Below are 20000 nucleotides of genomic sequence, written 5' to 3' on the forward strand. Positions count from 1 at the left end.
GAAGGGCAATGCCGCCTATTAATACTGTGTCACGATAAATTAACCCAAATAAAGCCCTACACAAGGATGAAAGATGAGTGTGTGTGTGTGTGTGTGTGTGTGTGTGTGTGTGTGTGTGTGTCTCTGCACGTGTGTCTCTGCACGTGTGTCTCTGCGCTTGTGTCTGCGCGTGTGAACAGAGTGGGGTCACTGAGGTTTTGACAGTGAGGGGAGGACGCTGGCCTCTTAACGTTTTCAGACCAACTCTCCATCTGGTCAAAAAGGAAAAACCAGTAAAGTATAGAGAGTGGCTCAGGAGGGGAAGGGGGGTCATGGAGAGGAGGGAGGGGGAGGGGTTAGCGAGGACAATCATCCATTACGTCCCAGTACGGTGGTCCGGGCGGGGGTCGGGCTTCAGGAAGACGGATTCGGAGCGATCAGCTTTGGACTCCATCTCCCATAAATCCTGACGTGTGACGTTGATGGATGCGGGCCATAAAGCCTCCCCGCTCTGACATGTGCGGAGCAACATGGAGAACCCTGGGAAAATGTGAGTGCTGCAGGTTAATGTCAACGAGGCCTGAAAGTGAAGAGGGGATGATGGAGAGGAGACACCCCGACCCGCCTTGGTCTGCCCCGTGGCAAAGAGGAAGAGAGAGAGAGGTAGGGGTAAAAAAGGAATGGGGAAAAAAAAGATGAAGGGGTAAAAATGTAGACCGAACGATTGAGAAGGGAAGGACAGCCAAGGGCAGAATGAGAGCGTGGGGTTCTCTTGAATACAGGAAAGGAATTTTCTGGGACATTACAATGATTCACTCGTCATCATGTGGGTCTGCAGCCACGTTGCCCTGAAGTGCAGTGGATTGAAGTCATTGTATTGTTGATTCATTGCCTCATGTGCAGGAGGGTCCGACATCTAAATATCTATCTATTCTACACTGTCTGACGCTCACTTTGCTAATTTGTCTCCTGGCATTTTACAAAGGTTGTTGGATGAAGCTGCAGGACTCATTTCACTGCGTCTGATGATGATATTGCTTAGAGATGTCCGATACTGACATTTTGCCGATATTTGCTGATACCGATATTGTCCAACTCCTAATTTCCGATACCGATATCAACCGATATATGTGGTCAATGCGTTAAAGTTTGCCTTGATGTCTCTAACATTAACGAGCGTGAAGCGTCAACAGGCGGCAGCTGCACACACACACACCAGCCCTCTGCTGTGCTCTAATTTGAAAGTGACTGAATTTATTGTCTCATTTCTGTCCAAAAGCCCTTGAATGTATATGGCATGAACTCCTGTAACTCCTGTAAAGAAAAAAATGATACAGATATTTTCTGATATTACCTTTTTTATGCGTATATCGGCCCTTGCCTTACCAATGTGTTTTATGACCAAGATGAGTACCGCTCATAAAAAAAGCCTTATCATTATCAGGGGCAGAAGACGGAGGGAAACTGCAGATCTGGCTATAGACAGGAAATGGGAAAAAAAACGTCCACTTCCTCATTAACCGAGTCCCATCAGAGCCATAAAGCACCATCCCAAAACACACTTGGAAAATGCCCTGATTAGGGGTGTGTGGAGGGGCACGGCTGCCCTAATGAAGGCTTGTTCCCCGCAGTCATTTAGGATATTGGTATGTGTGGCTGGGCCTGTGGGATGGGTCTGGATTACAGCGCTATATGGATGCACTGTATTTGTATGGACGGGGAGAGATGTGAGGGCTGAGGGAATGCAAAACCACAACTCATTTGCTCTAGTCAATTTTACTGGGCTGGGGCTCGGGGAGGCTCGGGGAGAGAGGCTTTGTCGAGAGCCCAGGGAGATGCAACATTTTACAAGGAAACCAAAACAGGTCAACGAGCGGTCTGCGGTGGTGTCGGTGTGATTGCCACGTGGCGTTGCGTTGTGTTTTCCATTAATTCTGCTCATGCTTTGTTCATTTGAATTTAATTTATTATTCAGTCAATTCAGCGACTGGGTTATGGACAAACATTCTAATTGAATGAATTGGCCTTCATGTCCTGTTTTAGGGAGAAATTATGGAGATCCAAAATGATCATTGCCATGCCGCCTTAACTTGTTAATTAACATTTTTAAATCAAGAGAACTGAAATTGGCTCCAACCATGATACATGGGCATCTGGTCAAATTGAGCATCCAAAGCACTATAGTAGAGCGTCGCAGTCCCGCCCCCTTTCATGACGACGAGAGAATCCCCTTTCATTTTCCTCATAGACTTTTCTAAAAGTATTTACGCCGCGGACAAAGCCAACTTGAGTTGTGACAATCATGACAATAAACACAATGTTTTGGTCTGATCAAATAATTTGTAAGAAGAAAACTAAAAATGAACAGGGAATTATTTTCTGGGTTCACGATCAACTACAGGTGATTGTGAACAAAGGTTTTGAAAGAGGCTTGATGATGGGCTACATTAGATTAGATTTATCTTTTATCTCTATTATTTGGACCTGGTCTCCCAGGTGCATTGCCCAACAATGCTCCCACTAAAAATGAATCCCCCTGACCAACAACACAGTGCTTCACTACCCCCTCCCCCCCCCTTCCTCCTCTTACCCACCATCACCACAGGAGCTACCCGAGGCCCTGGTGTCCACCTCATTCATCACCCTAGGTTTGATTCCCCCATGCTCTACAACGAGACGGAGAAGAGTGGAGGAGGATTGCCTCCTTCTCTACCGTATATATACTGTACACCTCCCTTCTGTTTTTAGTGTGTGAGGGAGACATGGATGCAGCCAGTGGAATTAATTGCTCCCCGTTACTGAAGATCAGCAAGTTTGCTCTGTTGGCGTGCTGATCTGCCATATGGCTGCCCACTAGGTGAACACTTTGATTAATGTTGCCCACATCCCCACATTTTTTCCCTTTTCTTCCGCTAATATTTGATTCTGATATAACAGAAGCTCAGCTTCTCATCTCGTCTCTCTTTCATTCTCTCTCTGTCCTCGGCCCTTGAGTTTGGCTTCCTCTGTCTCTTTTGTCCAGTCTTCTGTCCTCGCTCATATGTTTTGCAGGGTATATTTAGCTATCCATTTCAGTTTCCGTATACATATACAGTTTCTCTATACGTATTCATGTCCTGTCACACGCACGCACTCGCACAAACGCACGAATGCATGCACTCGCACAAATGCTCGCACGCATGCACGCACGCACGCACACCTTTGAAAGTTCTTTGTGACCATTATCTCACTGATACTCCAACCTACGCACCGCTTCGCAGACCGCTATAACGTCACACAAATGCATCTCGAGAGACACTGTGTGTGTGTGTGTGTGTGTGTGTGTGGGGGGGGGGTGATCAGAACTATGGGTAAAGTGTCCTTTGCAGTTGATTAGGCCCCTGGTGTGTCTGCTAGATTTCTCTATTAGCCCCCTCAGCCTCTCTTGTCTTCTCCTGTGAACAGTGAACACTCTCTGGCCCCAGAGGTCTGCGCACACACACACACACACACACACACACACACGGGGAGAGAGAGAGAGAGAGACGGGTCGCAGCAGTAACAAGGAGTTGAACAGATGCTGGAGTCACAATATCAATAGAAGTGAGTGCAGGTAATAATGCCTTAGCAGGGTTCAGCCGTTAGACAGCGCTAACTAGAGAGGCAACTCTCAGGTGGAGCATTTGCTATCTGCAAATCACACCAAGTAGCAACTATGTGGTGTGCGTGCGTGCGTGAGTCTGTGCGTGCGTGAGTGCGTGCTTGCGTGAGTGCGTGCGTGAGTCCGTGCGTGCGTGCGTGCGTGAGTGCGTGCTTGCGTGAGTGCGTGCGTGAGTCCGTGCGTGCGTGAGTGTTACAGAGCAAGGTTGTTTTTTCAGCTATAAGGAGCTGCAGGATGGTGACGACGTCATCATCAACGCTGAGATAAAATTATTCTTACCAGGGGTCACAAGTTCATTTAGCCATATTGTTCCCCTCCCCTCTTTCTCTCTTTGTCTGTTTCTCTCTCTCTCTCTCTCTGTATAATGCTTAATTTATACTCCGTCGTATGCACGGCGAAATAGCCAATCTACACGTTCACAATGTGTCGCATTGAGACGCACTGTGAGCTTGAAGATCGTCCGTTTTTGGCGTGCGACACTGGCACGCTCCATCCAGTATAAATCAGGTATAATGAGGCGGTGACACAGAACACTGTGCAGCCGTCCACATGAGGAGCATCTTTTAAGCATCATACCGGTGCTTTGTTTTATGGCCCGGACCTGCTGCTTGTGATTTGGGTCTTTTCAACGGGCCTTGTTAAGTGCTGCCATTCTCCTGCATTTGGATGTGGCCCAGAGGGGCCCCTAGTGAGGCCATGGGGCTGGGAATGGACTCCCCAGCTCCAGCCGGAGGTGCCCACGAGGTGTGTCGCTCGCACCCCCACCCACCAACTCCTACTAAATCTCCCTGATTGCCCGGGGTGGCTGTGGCGTGATGGGGGTGTTACCAAGGTGGCGGGCTCTCCAAAGAGGCTGATTGAGATGCAAATGGGGGCCATAACTCAGAGGTAAATGCAGACCTGAGTTTCCCCCGGCTTCGCCTATTTCCCCCTCACCTCTCTCTCTCTCTCTCTTTCTCGTCTCTCTCCATTTACTACAGCATGGGAGGAGGGACCGTTATTGTCTGTGGATAAAGTTAGATATCTGTCACGATCTGAAAGCAGAGGAGAGGAGAGGAGGGGGCAGAGTGTGAGAGGCACCAGAGCTACTGTATATAGGATGAGAGAGTTGCACCATCTCCGTTCACTTCATGGGGCCAGTGCCAGAGCCCAATAGTTACAAAGCCCTGGGCAGGAAGTTGACGGAATGCACTGGACTCTATGGGAGGCGAGTAGACAAGGCATGAACAAACATCATTTGTAATGACTGTGACCCTTGTACATTTTTGTATTGATGCAGACACATCACAGGCTATTTTTGGATACCTTGTCTTCTGGTTTCAAAAGAGTACAATAAGAGTTTCTGCAATGCTGCAGCTCGGAGGCTCTCAGTTTCTGAGTGGGCAGTATTGTGAGAATACAGCCCAGCTTTAATGATCATGAATCACTTTATTTTAGATACATTTTTAGTAATAGTATAACATAAAAACATTACAGATACTTTATTTGTCACTGTATAATACTTTAAAACAGTTGTCATGTTGCACACATACCTAAATTTGCTGATATCTGTGCAAGAGGTTTTAAAGTAGGGTTGTTGACAATTAATCGTCTAGCAATTAATCACTGAAATTCTTCAATTAAACTTTACGGTTAACAATGAATTGAAAATTCTGTGGTTCTATCATTGGGCGGTTTTCTTTTTTTTCCTGTTTACAATGATGAATAAAGCTACTCTCGTTGTTTCTTACACATGCAATAACAAACATTGTGATTTGGATTTCATAACGGATTTTCTAATAAAAGACATCTTTAAAATATTGGTGCACAATAATGTTGACAATTTGTGTTGTGTGAAAACAGATTTGTGCTGTTGTAACAATAGATGTGAGAGGTTCTAGTCAACTAGAACCTCTCACATCTGGGAAAAAAAGTACACGTGTACATTTTGGATTACAAACATTACATGCGCGCGTGTGTGTGTTTTGTGACTTTTCCTTTTATGTGACTTCAAATTCAGATTACACGCGTGTGAAATACAGATTACCGGTTGAAATTACAATGCACGTGTGTGTGTGTGTGTGTGTGTGTGTGTGTGTGTGTGTAGGTTGGATATTACAATATATATTAAGTGCTCTATTTGCTCTCTATTTCCACACCATATCTATCTATATATTTGGCTCTTTGTGGGAGAGAGAGCAGATGGACACAGTGAAGTGCAAGGGGGACTTCATGGCAGAGGAGGAGAAAAGGAGGTGTAATTGCGTAGTCCTTTGCTGAATTGTTCTGTGGATGCAAATTTAAATCCCTCCTATTATTTTAATAATCTGCCTTTTACTGCTTGTGCTCGGATCATTTGTTTGCAAACCAGGTTATTTGGAGAGGGAGGCTCGGGGGTAATTTCATGCTTTGGAGCATTTATATCTATAACTTAATGAGGAAAGGGCCTGTTGTTTCCTGCTAATACACTGCTAGAGGGAAGCAAACTTTTCTTTCTTTTTTTATTCCCCGTTTAGGGTACTGTTAGAGGGCAATAATGCGGGATTACTCTGACGGAATGGAAGGGGCAGGCCTCGGGGAAGGCTAATGTAGCTTTGTGTGGTATAGACCTCCATTAATAGAGTTGTTTCATCCAGGGTTCACATCATAACGTGCATAGAGGAGCGTTGCCTTTCTATCTGGCCGCGATAATAGCCCTTTTTCCCTATTTAAAACCAGCTCTGCTCTCGCCGATCAATCCGGTATCTTTACACTATGTTGCTTTTCTGTAAAATCCTGTTAAAAGTGTTAATTCAACTCTGAGTGAAACAAATCTTAAAAAAATAGTTACAAATGGATAAATTATCCCGTAACAGTGTATACATAATGTTGTATATATTTTTTAAGATTAGTTTGGGCGAAATAGGGAGAGAGATAGGGAGTGACACGCAGCAAAGGTCGTCTGGATCGGGATTCAAACCCACGACACTCTTGTCACCTATAGGTGCCTGGACTGCTACGCCAGCAGCCCCGGACTATACCGGTAATCTTGTATATTTCTGTCTTGTTTGACCTATATGGTCATTTCTTTTACACTTTAGTCTGTTGAAATTCCCTCCAAGTAGAGGTGCATGCTTGGTGACTCTGGGTCTGATACGAGGACCAGGTTCAAGTCTGACCCTCGTCACGTATTCCGTGTCTCTCCTCACTCTGCCCTTCTCTCTAAACCACTGGTTCCCAAACAGTGGATCGTGACCCATGTGTGTGTCGCGGACACATTTTTATGGGTCCCTTTTATATTTTCTTTCGTACATTTAGTTTTTTAATTATTTCAAAACATTGAACAAAGAAAAATCTAAGAAATTCCATCATTTAGAAGACAAATGCTTAAGAACTAGTGACAATAGGTGATCTACAAGCTCACAACGTGGCGCGAAGCGATGCGTTGTGAGCTTGTATATCCCATATTTTCACTAGTTTGGGTCCCAGGCTAATTTCTCTTTTTGGTCACAGGCTAAAACGTTTGGGAACCATGCTCTAAACTGACCTACCTGAAGTAATGCATACAAAATTACCCATGTAGAATACGGCCTGTGTATGTTTATCATATTCAGATCTACAATTCTCCGTCTCTCCCTGCTTATTGTCAGTCCAGACCACGGCCAGGGCAGGGGGAGTCATCCCATAGCAGCCATGATGCAGGCCTCAACTCAATTTACACACAGCCTTATTGCATTTAGCCGAGAGACAATAGGACAGCTATGGAGAGCAGCCGCACGCATGCACGCTCTCCTGCAAGATGATCGTGACTTTTAATGTGGTTATCTTTTTGACAGGGGAGACTGAGGGACGGAGAGGGAGAAGGTGTCCCCCTACTACGTGCTCCGTTGTCCAAGCCTCGCCTCCCCCTCTCACTCTCTCTCGTCCTTCCCCTTCTCGCTCACTTACTCCTCTAGTCCCTCCGTTCCCTGGCGAAGGACTCCACTCCCCCGGTAAATTGAATCAGAGCGCATGAATTAAAGCAATAACACAATTTGTTTACAAGGCGTCATTTATTCTCTGTCAGGCGGCGCTCTGTCAACAGTCTGCAGCTTTTCTGACCCCTGACCCCTGCGCGGGTCACATGATGCATTTATTACGTCGTTCCGCGAGTGTCTTTGAGCCTATTATCAGGTGGCGAGGGGCTAAAGACGCATGATGATGATGATGATGAAAATCCTATTATTCAAATGTGTAAACATCGTAACGGAATGCAAAAACGTGCCACACGACCTTATCGCGACAGAGGATAAATCATGTAAATGGTTAACTGAGTAACCACAATTGGCCCGTAATGAATGTATGTATATTTTTATCCTGCATGTTTCAGTGTTTATATTTCCTATCAGAATCAGAACACATTTTGGTTTTTTCTTTTGGGTGACATTGCTACCTCAGTGTGAAGAAATGAATTAATCTGAGAGAAGGAAAGACTGAAAGAATAGAAGAAAGAGCATAATGTTTCTCTCTTTGTGTTTCCAGGGCCTATAAGCCGTCGTGACAGTGGGGGAAATGCAAAGCAGTTTAGACTATTGCCAAACAAAAGAGCTTTTAATCAAAGTGCATTGCGAGACCCTGCGGAGTCTAAAACACTCCCTCATCGGAATCCCTATTATACACTTATTCACATCAAAGGCCTCCATGTGTCTTAATTACCAGACCTTTTTCATATTCAATTATATTATGCTTAAGTCTTTTTGTATATACAGTATGAAGCTATTACATTAACATGGCTTCCTAACCAAATCAAAGCAACTTTTAATGTGTCATCTCCTGTAGAGCTGTGTGTAAATAAGAGCATTTCTATGAATGCATGTGGGGTACATCGTCACCAGCCCCTCCAGATACCCAGATGATACAAGGAGGAGAAATTAAACTGTGTTAAAACCAGCAAGTTTAGATAAAGCAATCACATTACTGCCTCACACCCGAAACAAACACATTATTATTTCCTACTTGAGAGAGAGAGAGAGAGAGAGAGAGTCGAGCTTTATTGCTGACTCCCGCCAAACAGAAAGTTGTGTATGAAGAGCGTGCAGGGTGGGGGTGGTGGTGGTGGTGAAGTCATAGTGAGTTCCTCCTGCGACTTTATTGTTATCTAACCAAGACATAATCAGCATCTAAAGTCTCTCCGTGCGCCGGCCGGGATGGCCCGAAACACAGCAAAAGCCTCCCGCGCGGAATTGCAAAATAAGCTCGGTGTAAATATGTAATTGCCACTGCTTATTCTGAGATCTGAAATATTAGGGAGCAATATGGATCGCATTAAAATCCTGGTTGTTAGGGGTATCGGTTACACTGAAGACATGCAGGAAAATGTGCACCGTCTGCGAAATCTGGTGGGGCGAGAGAGAGAGAGGAGGAGATGAGGGAGAAGATAGGAGCAGGAGTGGGTGAGGAAATGGAGAGGAAGAAGAGGCGCGAGAGGCAGAGGACGAGAGAGAGCGTGATGCAAATCTCTTGATGTCTTTTTGAGAACATAGACACATTATTTAAATCTCCATCACTTTTTAATGTAAATCTGATCAAATCAGCCCAGCGTACTCTTACTCTGTAAGGAGTAGGGAGGAGGATGATGATGAGAGGCAGAGTTTAGAGGTGACATTGTTAGGGCTTGAAAGAGTTCGGTGAATGGTAGCGCCGTGAGTTCACACTGACTGAACCCCTGGACTGCAACACACACATGCACATACACGTGCGTGCGAAAGGCCAGCCTGAGAATTCAGGCTGGCCTTTTACCAAGTTTTGCTGGAGAACTGTCTGTGTTTGCGACTCTGCGTGCGTACATTGCTCTGTGTGTGTGTGTGTGTGTGTGTGTGTGTTTGTATGTGCATGGCCGTGTGTGTGGGTGTTTGTGTGGAATCTGATATCTGCCTCAGGCCCCATGGCCCTGCTCTGTCTGCATCCGAAAAGCAAACGCTGCAATTATGATGACCGCCCTGTCCTTTTCATTTCCCATCGCTTTCTCCCCTTGTCTGTCTGTCTGTCTGTCTGTCTGTCTCCGTCCGCCCGCCTGCCTGCCTCTCCTGAATAAATTCTCCTCTTTTGTTTCTCTCGTAGATTTGTTTTCTTTGTTTTAATTATGTTTCGTAACGCACGTCAGGTTGCTTTGTGTCATGAAATGGGCTCCATAGTAATACTACTACTTTATTTGATGTGATTTTTAGTTAGATTAGGCATGTATAGAAGTGATCACTCCCCGTGCTCATCATCACCCCTCTTCAGCGTGGCCTAGATTCTCATGTTCAAGTGAGTGAAACAACTCTAATGTGCTGATATACAATATCCTCTCTCTCCTTACAACGCTCTTGTCCTGGGAAATGACTGTGATTTAATTTGTATTTTTACTGGGACTGTTCTCACAATTTCAGTTGGTGTTTTTTCTTCCTGCCAGCGGCAGACAGTATATCTGAGTCACATCAGTCTTTTATCACACTTAGTTTTTCTTACACGGACCGGTTTAGTATTGGATGTATAGTTGTCATCATGCCCCAAATGTGTGTGTGTGTGTGTGTGTGTGTGTGTGTGTGTGTGTGTGTGTGTGTGTGTGTGTGTGTGTGTGTGTGTGTGTGTGTGTGTGTGTGTGTGTGTGTGTGTGTGTGTGTGTGTGTGTGTGTGTGTGTGTATATATATATAGAGAGGGGGAGAGTTATTGTTATTAGAACCATTCCTTCTTTTCTTTTCTTTTCTCTTCTTTCATCCTCCCCTCCTCTGCTCTCCATGTATGTTCCCAGCGTGTGTCTTGTGTCTCTCTTGTCCCTACACAGATCCCTGCCAGCTCTGAATGAGTGATTAAGCCTTTTAAGGTTGCTTACTAATTCATTATAGTCATTATTAATGAAGGGTTCATACTCATACGCCCATCGATGTGTTCATTTAACGCTAACAGTATGAACAAATGGTACATGTGTACACTGTTACAGTTACAAATGGATAAATTAGGACTGAAGATTTTAGATTTTACAATGTGTGACTGTGATTTTGAGTGCGAATTTCCACATGCACTTGCACCTTTGGTGCCTGTGTCTATGAATGAGTGTGCGTGCACTTGCACATAATGGGCACAGGCATCTGTGTGCGTGTGCGTGCGTGCGCGTGTTTCTGTGCTTGTGACGTCCATGTTGAGAGTACCAGCACGTAATGTGCCTCATTTTCCATGTTCCTCATCTGTAAAATCATCCCCTGTCCTTCCTTCACCTTTCCCATATCAGAACCGCACGCCGGCTTGATTTGTAACTTGATTTCAGGAAAGGGAAAAAACCTGTAGATTATCCAGCTTTCATTAGGGGGGGAAAAACGCAGTCCATGTCAGAGAAAGAAGAAATCAATTTAATACAGACTTAACTGGAGGAAATTGCATATTCTGCCTGTATGTGCTGAACAGGCACTTTCTCATTCCCCTCACCAGAGACCTGCCTCCCTATTAATTGCAGACTGTGCGCATGTGAGTGAATGTGTATGTGCGTGTGTTCATGTTTGTTTGTGTGCGTGTGTGTGTGTATGGCACGATGACGACGCACGGGGTGTGTGCATTCATTTTTGTATGTGCTGATTGTATGATGTGTCCAGGTGTGTATGTGCTGTCTGTTTGACTGCATGCGTGTGGAGGTCAACCCTTAAGGCTTAAGGCCTCTGTTGGGGAACTGATTCTATGTTTGTCGCCCCGACTTTGTCCACAAACCCTCCCCCCCTGTGTGTGTGTGTGTGTGTGACTGTGTGCGCGCTCTTTGCGAATGTGCATACAGTGTATGTGCCTGTATCTTTTGGGCCGGTATTTATTTAAAAAAATGTAGGTATACACGCACGCACGCCGGTGGGCAGCCACACCTTCTGGTGCGCAGTGCGCTCGCAGCGTGCATGTGTGCAGGAGCGCGTGTGACTTAGCCAGGTGGAGAGGAGATCGGTTGGTATTTATGAACGAACGTCATAATTGTGACAGGATGATATACGACCGGCGTACTCCCATCGTTCCCCCTCCTCTCTTTTCTCTTATTCCTTTTTTTTTTTTTCACAAAAAAAGTATATCTATGATAAAATACAGTCTTAAAAAGCTGATGACCAATTTAGTGTGGTGTGGCGATGACAAGGTCACACACGGTAAAAGCCCAGAGAGCTCCTTTAACTCGTAAGAGTGTGAACGCTCTCAAGAGTTCAATGTGCACTCTGGCTTTTTTAACCCATTAAGACCTGATTATATTTTTTTAGGGAAAAATATAATATAGGGTATATGCGCATGCATAAAGTGAGTGGCAAAGTGAATTTAATGTCGTTTAATATCGTTTAATGCAATCAGGTAGGACTTTTCTGTTTGGATGTATGGGCTGTCAAGGTTAGAAAGTAGTTTTTTGCCACTCTGTATGATGATGATGTACAGTCGTTCTCAAACTTTTTCATATCAAGAACATCCTAAATATTATGCATTTGGCCACTGTACCCATCTCAAGATATTTAGTTCCAGGGACCCCCAGTAGCAAAGATGAGTAAAACAATGTTGCTTTAAAATATACGGTAAATGTTTTCAAAGATTTGTACCTATTTTCCACAATGTTTAAAAAAATTGCTCTGCATATCTGCTATTTTTGAATAGCCAAATATATAAAATGACGGTTGAAGTGGTGACACGGCTGCTTTCCTGGTGTTAACGGGTTAATGTGTAGAGATGTGTTCCCTCGTTCTCGCCCCCCCCCTCCGAGGCCCGTTGGTTGTAATCTACAGAGCAAGAAGAGAGAGGCTCAAAGTCATTTCTCTAATTGCTTTTCATAAGGTGCCCTCTTCACACACTGTGCCTTCCCTGCTCGTTCACTTTCACCGCCACCGCAACGCCACATAATACCGTATACGACGTCCACACCTGCTGGGCGAAAGCCGCGCTAACATTGCCATTATTCTTTGCCTGCATTCATAAAAGCAGCCACCAAAACTGATGCTGAGTTGTATTTATTCATTTATTTAGCCGTTTCTCTTATTTCCTATTCTTTCTTTTTTTCCCCACGTTTTGTGCATCAGCGAGCGACCTTATCATCTGTTTATTCTTGCTCTTTCACTCGTCGTCTTCTTTATCATCATCATCTTTTTGGGCCTAAAGAGTTTGCTGAAGACCCCGGCCGGGGTTAAGTGTTTGTACACAGTAAATCCATCAGTGTTTCTTTAACTCTGAGAGTATAATAATAACGGAGCCAAATGGGTCCATGAGGACCCGTTTTGATCTCTTAAGTGTTCTTCCATGTCCAGTGAGGTGCTTGCCGAGGTGGAGGTGGGCGGCCCGCAGTAAGAGCAGAGGCGAAGAGGAGGGAGCGAGCGGGGCGAGGGGAGGGGAGAGGGGCCGATGAGATTGAGAGGGACTGGCGTATTAAGACAGTGTATTATTTGGCAGTTCCACTCGCTTGCGTCCATTAGGGGCGGCTGCCGTGCTATTAAAGGGGTCAGCTGTGTGTGTGTGTGTGTGTGTGTGTGTGTGTGTGTGTGTGTGTGTGTGTGTGTGTGTGTGTGTGTGTGTGTGTGTGTGTGTGTGTGTGTGTGTGTGTGTGTGTGTGTGTGTGTGTGTGTGTGTGTGTGTGTGTGTGTGTGCGAGCCTGCGAGGGCACGTGTGTCCGTTCAGGAGACACTAGAGTGGTCTGGTGTCTTATTGAACAGGATGGGGGGCCTCCCCACTGTCCCCAGCTCTAATACCTCTTCATTTGATTGGATTGGATGGCCCCAGTTCTAATTGTATTACAGTTCCTTCACCTCCGCCCCCCTCCCCCCTCTCCATTTGTCTCCACAGTCTTGACCCCCCCACCCCTCCCACACACACACACACACACACACACACACACACACACACACGATGGAAGACCGAGAGAGAAGATGCCCACTCTGTGGTCAACTTTGTCAACACACGAACAAGCACACACTCACGCGTGCTTGCCTGCACACGCATGCACACACACACTCGCACACACTCGCACGGTCACAGTTATTCTTTTTTCTCCATCCTCCTCTTTATCAGTCCCTCCTCCCTTCCCTCCCTGGTGAAAGTCGTAAAGGTCATTGTCATGTTGCAGACAGCTGTTCTCCTGAGTTTGACGGCCGAGGGGGGGGGGGGGGGGGGGAGCAGGGAGGGGTTCAGGCATCCGACGCCTCCTGCCTCCAACGATACCGTGGCACTGACCTTGGTGTTTTGTGTCATCGTTTCAGTCCTGCTTTCCAGCAGGCGCACGCGCCAGCCAGACACACGGACAGACGTATGGCTGCTCTCGGGTCATGTTTTTCCATAGTGGAGTTTTTACTGTAGATTGTACTGTGGAGTTTGTACTGTAGTTTGGCAACTTTCTGAGAACAAGTAAATGATAGATATTCACAAATGCACTGTTTCCCAAACGGTGGGTCTGGACTCAATTGGTTCTGGGCCTATTTTATGCATGGGTCATGACACGAGTAAATACCCCTTTATTCTTTGTTTGCCCAAAAAACATTTTCCCAAATAATTCCTTGAAAACATTGAGTGCCAGGGACGGAGATCTCCGTTTTAATGTTTGATATTGATTAAAGGTTGGTCACGGTCCTAAACTACATCTGGTTAGCTCTGGAATGCTAGCATGATGTAAACAGGCGGTGACCCGAGATTCAAGATAGCCGAGCCCGTTGACTGACTGAGATTGTAATCCCAGATTTTGATTCTGATTCTAAAAGAAACGGCAATGTGGCTTGTCGTGGTTACACTATTTATGTTTCGATGACTTAGATGCGATTTAAGATAGGTGGCTTTAACTTCCTGTTCACTGACCTGTGGTCATTTTCCCCCCATGGTAAGGTAGGCTACATTCTGTATAGGTAGATGGGAACGAAGGGAGGAAAGTAGGTACAGTTAGTAGGAAGGAAGGAAGTTGGGTAGGAAGGTACTTTAGGTTGGTAGATATAGGAATGTAAGTTGGTGGATAGGTAGGAAGGAAAGAAGGTATGTGAGTAGGAAGGCAGATATGAAGGAAATAATTATGTACTGTAGGTACGAAGATATACTGTATATGTAGGTACTGGTAGGAATACTGTACCTTATAGGTACCGTATGTATAGTGTATGTAGGAATACAGAACACTGTACGTGTATGTATGTAGGAAAACAGAATACTGTATGTAGAGGAATACATACTGTATATACAATTATGTACTGTATGTATGTAGGAATATAGATACTGTATGTGTAGGAAGATAGTTTGGTATGTAGTGTATCAGTGGGGGTGAGAGGGGGGTGAGCTGAGCTGGATGGTGTTGCACACTCAGCGATTACTCCTGGAGTTAACCGGAGAGACTTCGCTGCCTCTCACTTTCCCCTTCGCCCTTGAAGAGACCAGGAGTTGTCAGGACTCCTCATAAAAACCCTGAACGATTGCGTCCGCGCCTTTCTCTCTCTTTCTTTCTCTTTCTCTTTCTTCCTTCCTCTCTTTCTGTCCTTCATTCTCCCTCGCCCTCCCTCTGCTTTTCAACCCCCCTTTTTTCCTGTCTCTCCCCTCTCCTTCCAAAACCTGGCCATCTGTCTAATTGTTCACCTCCATCGCTTTAATGCTTTTTACATGCTTCCACCCCCCTCTTTCCAGGCAATAAACTTTATTTTCTTCGCAAGACTTCAATCTGCAGTGTAGAGGAGGAGGAGGAGGGCTGGAAGGGGTGGGGGTTAGGATAGGCTCTGCAGGCAGCCTGCTCACCTCTCTGTTGGATTTGCTCCAGTACTCCACCCCCTCCACCCCAGCACCCCAGCCCCTCTCCGGTCTTCCATTACTCTCCATCCCTCCTTCTCTCCTTCCCCTGGTCTCCAGAGAGAGAGAGGGAGAGAGAGAGAGCTGAGGAGGTGTGGTGGGGTGGTGGGGTATGTCCTCGAGGTGCAGCTACTTGGGCTGACACCTGCCCTTATCTTCTCTGCAGGTCCTATGCAGATGGCACGACACCTGCGCGCACGTGCACACAAACACACACACACACACACACACACACACACACACACACACACACACACACACATACACACACACACACACACACACACACACACCCCCTGTATAGAGGTTTCATACTGACCTCGCAATTGGACGGTATTTGGTCGTTCTGAGCGAACATGCTCTGGCAGAACTGTATATGTAATCTTTCTTACAATATTCAGTTCAGCTCTGCATTTTACAAGAAAAATCAATCACGCTTTTTATACACATCTTTCCCCCCATTTTCATTGTAAAGTTTGCTCATGAAATCGCTCATCCCGCTCTCGTACGCACAGCGGTGTAAGGTTCTCCACATCGCCCTCATTAATGTGAATGTGTGCATCCGTGTATTTGCGTATGTATGGTGCGTGACACTGGTTTGTGTGCGTGCGTGCGTGCGTGCGCACTCCTCAGACAAGTCATTAAATTAGCCAATCATCTCCTCTCACCTGTGATTACTGCCGTGTGTAGATCATATAAAGCAGGTCCCTTATAATCATATCTACAATAGCCATAATCAGCCCTTTAACGCCATGTAATAGCATCCATATAATGGTATAGAGTAGCATCAAGAGAACAATTCAGGCATAGATAATGGTATGGTAGTGTGGTTTTACCCTTGAGTCACAACATTGGGTTTGTTGTGTGTGTGTGTGTGTGTGTGTGTGTGTGTGTGTGTGTGTGTGTGTGTGTGTGTGTGTGTGTGTGTGTGTGTATACTGTGTATGTATGTGTGCATGCATACGCATATGTGCGCGAGTGCGTAAATACACCCAGGAGCAGTTAAGGTGTAAAACGGCTGAAAAGAGACACAAGGAGCCATTAACCCTTTCTTGTTGTCTTTGTGCTCGCCACTCCGTGAACGTCCTTGCTGAAGATATCATGTACAGTTAGTCTGCAGAAGACGGACAGACGGACGGTCGCGCTGAGGGAAGACGTTCCCATATGACCGCTCCCGGGATAGAGATCAGATCTGGGGGAAAGGGGGGGAGAAAAAGCTGACAGAGCGAGAGAGAGAGAGCGAGCGCGGGTATAGAGGAGAGGCCGGGTGTGGAGCAGAACGTTGAATGCTCTTCAGGGGCGTAATGTGAGCTGACAGTGTTCCTCGCGGGACCAGTGGGGAGACGGAGCGTCAGAAGTCGCCAGTATTCCCACTGCCAAAATGACCAGGAATCCTAAGAGCGGTATCTCATTCTCTCTCTCTCTCTCTCTCTCTCTCTCTTGTGCGCGCTCTCTATTTCTCTCTCTCTCTCTCTCTCTCTCTCTCTCTCTCTCTCTCTCTCTATCTCGCTCTTTTTCTCTTTGTTTCTTTCTCTCTCTCTTTCTTTCTCTCTCTCTCTCTCTCTCTCTGGTATGAACAATGAATCTGATGGACCATTAGTCTGAGGAACACTGTGTTGTGCGGCACACATACAGTAACAGTACCAAGTCTGTATACCTACTGTATACCTCTCCTGCTGTGAGTGTGCTCATGCCGTATGACAAGCGGCATTGGAACGCAGCTTGTTTTGTGAATAAGGACAGACAGCACAGACCTCTGAGCAGAGGTCATGTCATGTTGTAAGAAGCAGGGCTCCTCTCGGGGCATTGTGTGTGTGTGTGTGTGCACCTTGCAGTGCATGTCTACTGCAACGGGGATCAAACGCATGATGAATATTTATCTCCATCTTCCTCTGGTGTAAATGCAGTTATGCATTCAGTTCTTAAGTCATTTATCTTTTTACGCTCTCCACATCCTTTCCCTGTCGCTCAACATATGGCGAGAGAGTATCGTTCACACGCGCACACACACACACACACACACACACACACACACGCACACACGCACACACACACACGCACGCACGCGCGCGCACACACACACTCTCATGTGCATGCACACACAAAGGAGACAGAGACAGAATCTTTGCTAAGAACTATGTGTCAGTATACTCTGCTGAAGAATGCTGTTTCCATCTCAGTGACAAGCTGAGAACCTGGGTTCTCAGCTTGTGACCTTGAACTTGGAGTCTTGGACATGTCACTGCCCCATCTCTCTCTCTTTCTCTCTTTCAACCATTGATCCTGTCTCTCCTGTGTGCTTTCGTTAAGCATTAACATCATAAAAATAACCAAATTCTTTCTTTATTATTGCTATTACTGGTACTGAACTGAACTGAAACCCAAGGATTTTTACACATAAATGAGGTGTTATTGTGATTAGACCTTAGGCGACAACATGATTTACTAGGCATGTAACGATATATTGTATATTGATATAAACTGACAATTTAAATCGATATAATAATAATGTGTGATCCAATGATTTGACCAATAAAAGGTTTCCTGTCATTTGCTGCAGTATTGTAAAAAAAAAAGAAGAACATACTGGATTTGTGTAAGACATTTGACTAAGAGACTGCCATCGCGCAAATTACAGCTTTTCACCTTTTTTTTTTTCTAAATGAGTTAATAGCACAGGCAGACTCTTCACATACTAGAGCATGTCTGAAATAAGTGTCAGAGCTGAAATGGACATGTAAATATGAAATAAATGCTTAAACATGTAGCTAGGTGTAATGTTAGAGACCACAGAAGTGAACCTTTCAAGCCTGTTTTCTCAACTCGCTGTTTTCTGCAAGACATTACTCTATAAGCCATATCTCCAAAACTCGTCAAACGGAACAACCAATATGTCAATTAGAAGCTATGATTCCCTGCTTTCATGACGTGAAAAAATTAAAAAAAAAAAAAATCCAATGGCAGTCCCTCAGTCAAATTTAGTCACATATATTGCATTTGTCTGGAAAATAAATTTGTTTAAAAAACATGAAAAATCATATTGTGAACCTAATGTCGTGATTTAAATAGTATCTTGAGTTGAGTGAATCGTTCCATGCCTAATGTTTACTGATGGTGACGTTTACTTTCTCGACAGCACAAGGCCAGAGTGGAGGCCATGATGTGTGACCTGGCGTCTCTCCGCAGCGTCAGGGAGTTTGCAGACTCCTTCAAGGCCAAGAAACTGTGAGTGTGCTACCTTTTTACCTTCTCCCATCCACACAGTTATCAACTTCCGCATTGTCCTTTTGGCCCTGTTTACACTGCCAGCCAAATCCAGCCTGAATCAGATCTGAGCCACATCCAGATTGGAATCCGATTTGTTTAAATAAATCCAACATGACTCAATTAAAGTAATCAGATTCAAATCTGGGGCCTTTGACTCTTCTGTGTTGTAAGATGAAGAGAGCACCGGGTGGTTTGTTCTGTTGTCCAAGTAAGAGAATCTCTGCAGCTCTGACAGAGAGAGGAAGTCAGAAGTCTGTGAACGTATTACGATTTAGACTCTTTGTACTGTACGGTACTCAGAAAAGCGCTATATAAGTTTGAGATATTATTACGTTACGTGCATGAACTACTGGTGAAAACATTGTTCTTGGTAATATTTTGAGTAATCGACCGAATACTGTTATGATGCAGCTATGACTCGACTGCTGTTGTAAGCTAATGGGAGGAGCTGTACTATTTCATGTACAGGTATTTAATGTACACAGTGAGACCACCTTGCATTAATGTTCCTTTCTGTTCACAATCAACACTGAGATCATTGTATAAAAAATAAAAACATAAAACAAAGTATGCTCAAACTAATTTCCAGAGGAAAAAAACAAAACTTTAATCAACTGTAAAATTACCATTAAACTAAACACAATTGAAATATCCATCCACAATAAATATAAAGAAAATCATAATAAACAACAACACTGCTGTGTTCTGAAAGGATAGATCTGGGGTTCGTCAAGACCTTCTGACCCTGGATTATTAAGTATTAAAAAAACAAATATGACGGCAGGCCTCCAATTTATCAGGACATAACTAACCTATAGGGGTGAGCAATTAACCGTAAATATATCAAATCCGACATTCAGAACCAATAGCCGATGTAATCTAAAATCATCAAGAAGCAAGGTTTTTAGGGGATGTATTCTTTCTTTATTATATATTATCAACAAATCAACACTAAAAAAAAATCTTTACATTCCACTAAATGGGATAGTTTGATTAACCACTTGACCCTGTATTGTGTAATACTTTGTTGTACAATGTTGATGTACACAAATAGTGAAATTAGACGATACAAGCTCACACACGTTGTGAGCTTGTAGAGTTGCTATTTTTTACAATAATTAGTCGTAATCAAAAAAGTTTGAAATAATGGTGATAATCAGTTGCAGTCAAATGACCCAGAGACTTCATGTGGCTTCCACGGTTCACTTTCTCTCAGAATGAACAGAAGAATGAGTGGAAGGAAGGAAGGAAGGAGGGAAAGAAAGAAAGAAAGAAAGAAAGAATGCAGAGAGGAAGAAATAAAACGGGAAAAAAAGGATTGAATGGAAATGAATTGTTTCTTCAGACAAATTTCGTTAAAAGCTGCACAGCGTAATGGCTTTACGCT

At 44.7% G+C, this 20000-nt stretch overlaps 1 protein-coding gene across 1 annotated transcript in view; it reads left to right on the top strand.

Moving 5' to 3' along the window:
* wwox (WW domain containing oxidoreductase) overlaps positions 1-20000 on the top strand; it is a 194221-nt gene that overhangs the window by 32816 nt on the left and 141405 nt on the right. Inside the window, exon 6 of the mRNA XM_080761067.1 lies at positions 18483-18571. Coding sequence (XP_080617193.1) covers positions 18483-18571 — 89 coding nt within the window. The remainder of the gene's footprint in view (positions 1-18482; positions 18572-20000) is intronic.

This window comes from Protomyctophum bolini (genome assembly GCF_963924005.1).
Source record: "Protomyctophum bolini genome assembly, chromosome: 4".
Lineage (NCBI taxonomy): Eukaryota > Metazoa > Chordata > Actinopteri > Myctophiformes > Myctophidae > Protomyctophum > Protomyctophum bolini.